General features: G+C 50.1%; 1 protein-coding gene across 1 annotated transcript; it reads right to left on the bottom strand.

The window, feature by feature from the left end:
• Window positions 1–3,958: 3,958 nt before the first annotated feature.
• Window positions 3,959–5,030, bottom strand: LOC111139114 (cancer/testis antigen 1-like). Its single transcript, XM_022491265.1, has 3 exons — window positions 4,807–5,030; window positions 4,352–4,480; window positions 3,959–4,097 (listed from the first exon to the last, which is right to left on the bottom strand). The coding sequence occupies exons 1-3, from the start codon at window positions 5,028–5,030 to the stop codon at window positions 3,959–3,961; spliced, it is 492 nt and encodes a 163-aa protein (XP_022346973.1).
• Between the last annotated feature and the right edge of the window lie 5,810 nt (window positions 5,031–10,840).

The following is a 10,840-nucleotide window of genomic DNA, read 5'->3' as shown; positions in this document are numbered from 1 at the left end:
CTTTAAAAATGGTGGCATGTACCCAGACCCTAGAGTTTGCCTTCAGAAAACACACAGTCGGGGACGCCTGGGTGGCTCAGTTGGTTAAGCAGCTGCCTTCGGCTCAGGTCATGATCCCAGCGTCCTGGGATCGAGTCCCACATCGGGCTCCTTGCTCATCAGGGAGCCTGCTTCTCCCTCTGCCTCTGCCTGCCATTCTGTCTGCCTGTGCTTGCTCTCTCTCCCTCTCTCTCTCTGACAAATAAATAAATAAAATCTTAAAAAAAAAAAAAAAAAAAGAAAACACACAGTCCCAGGTACCTGCAGGGGACAGCTGGGTTCTCTGCTTCCTTCTCCCATGATGTGAATGGAAGTCTCTTGGCCTTCCCCAACTTCATCCAATAAGTAACTACAAATCACCCAAATCACCCTGCATTTCTGAGTTTATTGCTTGAAACCCACTGACACTTCTTAGTTGGAGCATTTCGGTTTTCAGTGGCCAAATGCAGCGCTGACTAGCTGGGGGCAGGTGGGGCTCACTGGAGAAAAGACTGCACGTGCCCCGACGTGCTTGCTCAGTGGAGGCAGCAGCAGAGCACTGATGCGCACGAGCGGGTGGAGAAGCCACCTAAGGCCAAGGAAAGGACCGTCTTCAAGAATGAAGTGTGTCTCTACCCAACACTCACGCCAGACAGCAAGTATTGTCTAACTCCACCAACCAGGAGGGCAACCTGCATTATTCAGGAGGCACCGGGCAGGGCACTCAGAAAGGTCTGGCCTCAGTGGTGTGGGGGTGGGGGGGATGAATCCTACACTGAACTCCTCTGGTCCCGTGCAGGAAACCTTCAAAGCAAGACTCAAACAGATCAAACTGTTTCCATTCACTTTTTTAAAGATTTTATTTATTTTGGAGAGCACACAAACCGGGGGCGGCATGGGGAGTGGGAGGGGCCTGTGGGGGCAAGCAGAGAGGGAGAAGCAATGCGGGGCTCCATCCCAGGACCCTGAGATCATGACCTGAGCCGAAGGTAGACGCTTAACCGACTGGGACACCCAGCACCGCAAACTGTTATCATTCACTTAACAGCATTCCTGAACAAAGCTCATGAATGTGTTTAGGAATACAAAGTTAGGCAGAACCTAAGGGAAAATCATAACGTCTGGTATCCATTCCAAAATGATCAGGCATGCAGAGAAGCAGGAGACTCCAACCCATAACGAGGAGAGAAATCAAGCAATAAAAGGCATTCAGACTGGAAAGAAAGAGGAAAAACTGCCTTTATTTGCAGATATGATCACCAATACAGAAAATGTAATGGAGTCTACGAAAGAACCACTAGACTTATTAGGGAGCTTAGCGGGTTTTCAAGATACAGCACGTTTTAGAGAGAAGTTTAAGAACATGTACAAATTAAAAATAAGAGGCATAGGGGTGGGGCCCCTGGGTGGCTCAGTGGGTTAAGTGTCTGCCTTTGGCTCAGGTCATGATCTCAGGGTCCTGAGATCAAGGCACACGTCAGGATCCCTGCTCTGCGGGGAGCCTTCCTCTCCTCTCCCTCTCCCCCTGCTTGTATTCCCTCTCTCGCTGTGTCTCTCTCTGTCAAAAATAAATAAATAAAATCTTTTTAAAAAACCCACACAACTGTTTTTCTTCTACCTTTGTGGAGAAATTTTCTGGATTGGCAGAAGATTTGGTTCTATTTCTTCTCAGCTACTGAAAGTACCTGAAGAGAGCTTTCTTCATAGTTGAGGAGAGTGTGCAGGGAGGGGAAAACGCAGATACCACCATCATACCCTCTATTTCAAAGAGGGTCAAAGGATACCAAAGGGCCTGGGAGTATAGAGAAACCCCTAGAAAGCCAGGATTGCAATTCTTACCAACCTTGTCCTCTCCTCAATTCTCATCTACTTTTCCTGCATTTATCCTTTTCTGCATTTTTCATTAGTCACATGGATGCTCCCTGGGGCCAGCAGAAGGAAAAGCATGATCCCAGCCTCCCAGTGCTGTGGTTAGCGTGATACCTTGGCTAAGAGAGTGGGAGCTTGACTCGAGTACACCCAGCCTCTCTGAGCCCCAATTCTTCACCTACAAAAGGTGTAATCAGGATGGCGCTGACATCGCCAGCTTGCGGTGAGAATTACAGACAGTAATGGGGGTCGAGAGCACAGTGGAGTGTCTGCTCACAGAAGAGTCTGGTTTTCACTGTATTTTCCGTCACTGGTCCTGGCAGCCACAGCAGGCTGCAGGGGGCTGAATGTGGCCAGCCCAGCAGGGAGCGCCATCAGCAGGCTAGCAGCCTCCCACTCGGTGGTCGCACGAGCCCACGAAGTGTCCTGAAGAGTGAAGGCCCTGCTCTCCTGAGTCCTGCCAGCCGGTGTGACCCTCCACGGTTTGCCACGACCCAGCGCAAGAACTTCTGCCGGCCAGGAGAGAAGACGCCTCCTGGGGGCAGCCTGTGCACTGATGGCAATCTTGAACTGTGCCACATTCAGATCAACGAGAGCTTTGCAGAAATGGGCGGGAGCGAGAACAAGTGCAAGGTGGTTGCGGGCATCACCGCGGTCCTCCTCGGCTCAGCCGCGCTCATCCTGATCTGGGAGAAGCACTGAGTGTACCGCAGACCTCGGAGGAGGAGTGGGGGTCCGAGCAGACTGAGACGGTGCTCGACACGAAGGTCAGCCCGACCCATAGCTTCTCAGCCAAGTGGGACGACGGTAAGAACACGTGGAAGAGAGCGGCACCCCTCACGACCCCACCAGAGCCCTGCCTGCCTGCGGCCTCCAGTAAGGACACTGGCAACTGTCAGGTTGCAGAACCGAGGCTCGCAAATGAGCAGTTCACGTGAAAAAAAGTGTTTTCCCAAGACTCCACTACGCTGCCTCCATCTGCCCCTCTCCCACCCCAACAAACTGTACCCGCACTTTTCTTCTGTGATCAGAAACAACGCCAGTAAAGCACAAAATTCTAGTTCTAGTGTTTCCAAATTCTTTGCTTGTGCAAACTGAGGTTTGGGGGGCTGTGACAGGGATGTAGGGGAACTAGCATTCTGGTAGGGTGGGCGCATTTTCTGAAGAGCAATTTTGTATTGGAGATCTACCTCTTGGAATCTATCTTAAGAAAACAACCATTCAGGCGCACCTAGGTGGCTCAGTGGGCTAAAGCCTCTGCCTTCGGCTTGGGTCATGGTCAGTCCAGGGGTCCTGGGATTGAGCCCCACATCGGGCTCTCTGCTCAGCGGGGAGCCTGCTTCCCTCTCTCCCTGCCTGCCTCTCTGCCTACTTGTGATCTCTCTCTCTGTGTCAAATAAATAAATAAAATCTTTATCAAAAAAAGAAAATAACCATTCATACAGAGACTTACATACAAGAATTCCTCTGAGACATTATGTATAATAGGAAAAAATTTGAGAAAAATACAAGTGTTGAACCAATATATCATAACACATACTGTATGTATTTATTTGATAAGATGTTTTTGAAGTTTTAGACAGAGGTAAAGCCCAAATTTCAGATGAAAAATATCTCAGGGGGAAAAAATGATGCTAAATTTGAAAAGCCTTACTCATTTATATGACGCTATAAATTTATTGTATTATTCCTACAACCGTAAAATTACAAAAGTATTCCAAAATACTGACATTAGTCAATGCTGAATGATAGGAACCAAGCAATTTTCATTTTCTTTCATTTTTTCAATGTTTTCAACTGCCTTGTACAAGTTGAATATCTGAATCCCAGAACCTCCCCTCCAACCTGAGGACAAATCTGGACGCTGAAAAGAAACTCAGACACGTAACAGTGCTTCAGTTTTATTATCTGTGGCAACCAATATTTAAGGCCAATGAAAACAAACAAGTGAGCAGCGAGTACCGCAGGGCCAGTATGGCCAACAATTATGCTCCAAAACAAAGTGGCAACTACTGAAAAATCATGCGCCTGGGGAAGGACACACTGCCTAAAACGGGGCTCTCTTGTGAACTCAGCCCCCTTTTCCAGGCCGAGGCTTGGCAAAAAACGGGGGCACAAAGTGCTGCATGGTCTGAATTATGGTGGAAAGCTGGTTGAGCAGGGTGGCAGTGGAAATCTGCAGGAGGGTAGAGTCCTCGGCAGTGAGTTTGCTAAAAGTGAGGGGAAAAGGAAATAACTTTAGATTTGGTTAACGAACTCCCAGCCCCCATCAGTGCAAAACCCCTCCCCAAGGTTACTCCTTCCCAGCTCCCTTACAGCCACGCCTGAGGATGCAAGAGACCCTGTGCCCCACATGCCTCTTTAGCCCAAGCCTTCGGTGTTTGCGCATGTCCCAAAGACCGACCCTCATGCTGAGACTGGCCCAGGTTCCCACCTGCTCCCCCGAGCCCCTTCTAGAACTTACATCAGCAGGTCACTGCCAATCACTGCGAGCTCCATCTGAGCGGCCCCCTGGAAGGATTCCTCGCCTGAAATCAGGTACTGGCGGGCCATCTCCGCATCCACGTAGCACAGGAAAGGCACCCTGAGGGCGCTGGTGGAGATCCGGTTAAGGCAGCATCTTTGCGGACTTTAGGGCTGAGGCCGCCCCACCCACCGGAAGCCTGCCTTCCCCCAGACTGCCCCTCGGGCCCCCAAGACCACCTGGGGGGCTTCAGGAAGTCTGCCTCACAACCCCCCTCAGACCACCCCGGCTTTCTCTCCAGCTCCTCCTCCCCCGCCGCCCCACTCCCCTCCTGCCCCAACTCCGCAAGTCCCCCGCCCACACTCCCCCTAACCCCTCCTACCGATCCTTCTGCCCCCACCTCCTGCGCACTCCCTGCCCCCCTCCCAGTCCCGGGGGCTCCTTCGAAAGGATACAACTCCAACAGCTGGCTTCCTGAGGCTTCGCCCGAGGCCAAGGCTGAAGCATCTTCACCGTTCCTAGGGGCAGGCGACGCCCCCTCGAGCTCGGAAGCTCCCCCAGCCACTGTGCCCTCAGCTGCGGTCCCATCACAGCCTTCGGGTTCTCCGGGGCCTCCGGGGCCCTCAGGCGCTCCGGCACCACCCTCGGCACCCCCCGCACCATCGTCTGGGGCCTGCATGGCTGCTCCGACTGCCTTCTTCGAGCCCAACCCTGCCACTGAGGCTCCCGCCTGAAGCTCCGCCCCTCCGCGCGCAAGGCTGCTGGGGACGCCCAGGGCGCATGTGCAGACAGACCTCACGTATGGCTTCTCGCATGTGATTGGTTCCCGCCAAGCCGACCCTGCCTGCGCGGGAAAGCAGGCTCCCTCAGGAAGCCCCGCCCCTAGCACGCGAGGCAACTCAGGTTCCCTACTGCGCCTGTGCAAACAGGCTCCTCCTATCCTTGACTGAGAGGCTGGAGAGGAAGCATGTGGTTGGAGGAAGTGGGAATAGTCCAGATGAAGGGGTAGAGAAAAAAGGGGCAAATGTGGCAGGGGGAATAGGGTCAAGACATGGCTGATTTAGCCTTCTGGGGACACTCGACACCATGGTTTGGACTTGGAGAGGTGTGTACTGAGGGAAAGACTGTCAATGGCCTTGTGGTCCCTCTGTGTATCTCAGTTGCCCCATCAGTAAATGGCGAGGGGACAGTGGCAAGCTGGGAGAAAGTGGATCATATCAAAAAGTCTCTTGTCAGTCTCAGACTTTTAAGATTCTAAGAATAACAACATTTCTAAGTTACAAGAGCTATTTATAGGTTCTGGACACAAGTCTCTAATCAAACATGATTTTAAAATATTTTCATCCATTTTGTGGGTTGTGTTCTCAATTTCTTGATTAGTATTATTTGCAGAACAAAAGTTTTTAATTTTGATGTAGTCAATTATTTTTTTTTTAATTTTGTTTATTTATTTGACAGACAGAGATCACAAGTAGGCAGAGAGAGAGAGGAAGGGAAGCAGGCTCCCTGCTGAGCAGAGAGCCCTATGCGGGCCTCAATCCCAGAACCCTGACACCATGACCTGACCTGAAGGCAGAGGCTTTAACCCACTGAGCCACCCAGGCACCCCGATGTAGCCAATTTTATTTTCTTCTTGGTCACTTATATTTTTGGTCCCCATTCTATACAGAGAAAGATTGATACTCTGCAATATACAATCCCACTGGGCAGTGACTTGTGTAGAAAAGCAATCACCATATGCATGCTGAGGTCACGCTCCTAAGAGCAGATGGCTCATGACGTGTGATAGCTAATTCTATGTATCAGCTTGCCTGGTCACAGGCACCCCAAGTACACAATGTTTCTGGGAGTGTCTGTGAGGGTGTTTCCATATAGGATTAGCATTTGAATCTGTGGATTCAGTAAAGTAGACCCCCAGTTTTGGGTAGACATTATCCAATCCCTGAGAGCCTGCATAAAACAAAAGGTGGAGGAAGGAGGAATTTGCCCTTCCCCCCTTTCCTCTCTCTCACTGTTGAGCTGTGATATCTCATCTCTTCTCATCTTCTCAAGCCCCCCCTTGGACTGAGATTTACACCACTTCCCCCTCCCTTGGTTCTCATACCTTCAGACTCAGGCTGAATTACACCACCAGCTTTCATGGGTCTCCAGCTTGCAGGCCAGGTCATGGCATCCCTCAGCTTCCATAATCAATCTACATCTATCTATCTACCTATCTATGGGACCCCTCAGCTTCCACAATCTATCTATCTATCTATGAATGAATGAATTGGCTGTTGGTTTTCTTGGTCCTACTTCTCTGGAAAACCCTGACTAATACAGATTTGGTACAAGGAGGAGTTCCAAAGGAACAGGATTTTAGAGATGAGTTCTCTGAATTGGCTCTCAGGTTTCTGGAATTGACTTTCCAATCTGATTAGATTTAAAGATGCTCATGTCTGTTTCTAGTGGTAAAGAGAACACTGATAGCCCATGGCATAAACCGATAGAGATAAGCAAAATATCTGCATTGGATACTCCTAATCAACCACATAGAAGGAACAAGGAGCCAGGTGACTCTGTATATATTTTTGAACATTTTTTTAGAAAACTCACAAATACAGTGATGTCGGTGGGTAGCTCCTAATGTGGCTGGACAATGTGGTGAAAGGAAAGGATGAGCTCGGGGATTTGAATTCCCGGCTCAAACACCACATAACTGGCTTAAGAGCTCCTGTGTGTGCCCTGAAAGAAACACTTATGTTCTACAGCCACAGAGCCAAAATTGCTGGAAATTCAAATGCAGAACCTCATGTGCAACTACCTGAATTACAATGCAAGCTGAACCTCCAGACTTGAAGGGTGCCCACAGTTAAACTGAGGCCGTAGACTGGGAAAGAAGGGGATCATACAAATTAAGATGGAGAGGACATGTGGGAATACACTACTGAAGCCGAGGCCACTGAACCCCTAAACTGTGATGAGTCTTTACCAGTGGAAGTGGCCTCCCCACCCCCAGTGACAGCAGCCTCTAAACTCACAGTGGCATTGGCCTCTCCACCTCCCTGTGAGGGGATTAACTACACATCGCCCAAGGAAACCATAATGGCGTCCCCCAAGGCAGCTGCCAGGCAAAATGGCACTGACTCTGTTCAGGACCTACCCCACCACTCCGCTTTGCTTCTAGACCTGTAAGTAGACTCAAATCCCAGCAGGCCCCCACAGGTAAGGTACAAAGTGTGACCTGTGAGGAGGTATGTTCCACTCCAAAACAATGGAACATACCAATTTATCCGGACAGAAATTCGGGGACCACGTGTGGGAATGGATACCGAGGGTGTGGGATAATGGTGGGCGGGACATAAAGTTGGATCAGGCCACGTTTATCCACATGGGCTCACGAAGCAGAGATCCTGCATTTAATACTGCATCTCCAGGATGCAACAGGTCTCTATTAGAATTAGAAAGGTCTCTGATGTTTGATTGGACCTAAACGTGGCTCACCACAAACAAATTAGAAATGCTGAACCTGCCTTGGTTTAATATAGAGGAAAGGATCAGAAGGCTTACAAGGTTGGAATGTTCGAGTGGATTTGTCATTTAAGACCTGCTCACCCACCCCGGGAGGGTCCAGAAGACGCACCTTTCACCAATGCTGTGAAGAATCAATTTGTGAAGGGAGCACCAGATTTCTCGAAGAGTTCTGTGATTGCTCTTCTCGGTAGGTCGGACCTTATAGTGGGAACTGCAGCCATGGAATTGGAAACCCTCGATGCGATGGTAGTATTTGGGTACCAGCGTGGCAGAGGCCAGTGGGTGGCATTTAATCACCGAAGGCAGGGTGTGACTAAGATTTCTATAATGGACAGCAGAGGTAAAGCAGCAATCAGAATAGCGGGATTCATGCAGACACTGCAGCATTGGCCAACTGAGCATGATGCTACTAGAAGTGAAATAGGAAGACTACTAAACTCCTAATGGATCTGTACAAGCAGAAATATCTAAATCAAGTGAACACAAGTCTTAAGTCTAACCTGAATCATTAAAAAAAGAAAGTCATGGCCCTTCAATCATTTTCAAGGTGTGAGCCAGTTCACAGACCCAGATCCACTTGGAAGAAGGGAAGCCCAGGTCCCCTTCACGAGCGAGCTTTGCACACTGCTGAAAATTTATAACTCTTGGTCTTTCTTTCTCCTAGCCTTCCCCGAAGGGACCAATGGCCTTTGACAAAGGTAATAGTACACTGAGATATAATCAATCTTTTTGGGGACTACAGACACTGACTCTGAACTGCTGCTAATTCCAGGAGACCCAAAATGTCCACTCTGGCCCAGAAGTCAGAGCAGAAGGCTCTGGAGGCAGGGAGATCCATGGAGTTCTCGCTAAGGTCTGATTCACAGTGGCCCAGTGTGTTCCTAAATGTATCATGTGCTTACGTCCCCAGCTCCAGAATGTGTAACCGAAATAGACAATCTTTGCAGCTACAGTTTCTGTGACCTGTGGAGTGAGGGTCAACTGGAAGCCATTAGAACTGCTTCTACCTAGGAAAATAGTAAACCAAAAGCAAGACCACATTCATGGAGGGAGTGCAGACTTTAGTGCCACCATCAAGGACTTGAGAGATGCAGGGGTGGCGATCCCTACCACATCCCCATTCAGCGTTCCCATTCAGCTTGTGCAGTCGAGAGATGAGTCTTAGAGCATGAAAGTGTGTTACCATAAACTCAGCCAGATGGCAGCTCCCCTGCAGCGGGTGTGCCACCTGTAGTTTCATTGATCGAGCAGATAACACCTCCCTTGATACCTCGTATGCGGCGATTTTTTTAAAAAATTTTATTTATTTATTTGAGAGAGACAGAATGAGAGCACAAGCAGGGGAGGGGGGGTCAGAAGCAGAGGGTGAAGGAGACTCCCCACCGAGCAGGGACCCCGACATGGGGCTTGATCCCAGGACCCCGAGATCATGATCTGGGATGAAGGCAGATGCTTAAGTGACTGAGCCACCTGGGCGCCCCACTCTGCAGCTATTAATCTGGCAAATGTCTTTTTCTCCATCCCTGTCGTAAGAACAGCCAGAATCCGTTTTCACTTCACTAGACCAGTAATACGCCTTCCCTGTTCTACCTCAGGGGCGAATCGGCTCTCCAGCCCAGGCTCATAATTTTGTTTGCAGGGATCCTGAGTATCTTCCCTTTCCACAAGATTTCACACTGGCCCATCACGTCGATGACATGCTGACGGGACCTAGTGACAAAGAAGTAGCAACAGCTCTAGACTGATTGGTAGTGTGTGTATCTATACCGTATGTTGGAGGTTGGGAAATAAATCCAACAATTATTCAGGGGCCTTCTTGGTGAATTTCCTACGGGTCCAGTGGTGTGGGGCACATCAAGATAGCCCTTCTGAGGTGAAGAAGACGTTGTTGCTTCTGGCTCCTCTTTTACCACAAAAAGAGTCACAAGGCCCACCGGGCCTCTTTGGGTGTGGGAGGCAACATATCCCTCATTCCTCCGACATACTGCAGCCCATTTACTGAGGGACCCGAAAAGCTGCTAGTTTTGAGGGGAGCCCAGAACAAAATAAGGTTCTGCCGCAGGCCCAGCAGGTCTGGTGGTGCTCGAGGTGCCAGTGACAGCTAAGGATGCTGTTGGGAGCCTGTGGAAGCCCTAGAGGTGAATCACAGCACAGGCCTTTAGGATCTTGGAGCAAGGCCCTGACCCATCTGCTCTTCTCTGGAGAAACAGCTCTTGGCCTGCTCCTGGGCCTCACTAGAGGCTGAGCCCCGACACCAGGCCACTGGGTTACCTCGAGGTTAGAGCCGCGCATCCTCACTCGCGTGTCCTCTGACCCACTGAGCCATAAAGCTGGGCACGGACATCACCACGTGGACATGTTACACGTGGAACCAGGCTTGAGCAGACCTCGAAGGCACGAGGAAATGAAAAGTGAAAATGTGGCCCAGGGCACCCAGGGGGCTCTGTTGGAAGAGTGTGAGATTGTAGATCTCGGGTTTGTGAGATCCAGCCCCATGCAGGGTATAGAGATCATGTCAATAAAATAAATAGATAAACTTCAAAAAAATTTTTAAGTGAAAAATGGGCCCAAATGCCCAGGGTCCCCAGTGCTGCTGCCTTGCTTCTCTCTCCCGGCACCTGTGGCCTCACGATGAGCTCCCTATGACCAGTTGGCAGGGGAAGGGCAGACTCGAGCCTGGCTGACAGAGGGTCCCGCACCACATGCAGGCAGCACTCAGAAGCGGGCTACAGCTCCGCTCTGGGATGTCATCTGAGACTGCGGTCAAGGGGGGGCCCTCCCAATGGGCAGAGATCGCAGCAGCGCACCTCGTTTTTCACTGTTCTTGGAAGGAGAAATGGCCAGACGTGCGATTATATACCAGCCAGGGGCTTGGTGTACCAGCCAAGGGTTTGGCAAGATGCTGAGGGATTTGGAAGGAGCATGATTGGAAAATTGATGACAAAAGAGCCTTGGAAAGAACTTTCCAGAAGGGCA

The sequence above is a fragment of the Enhydra lutris genome, unplaced genomic scaffold (assembly GCF_002288905.1).
Source record: "Enhydra lutris kenyoni isolate GAN:26980312 unplaced genomic scaffold, ASM228890v2 scaffoldscaffold96, whole genome shotgun sequence".
NCBI lineage: Eukaryota > Metazoa > Chordata > Mammalia > Carnivora > Mustelidae > Enhydra > Enhydra lutris.
Note: the sequence above shows the minus strand (reverse complement) of the source record. Positions and strands in the feature narration are given on the sequence as shown.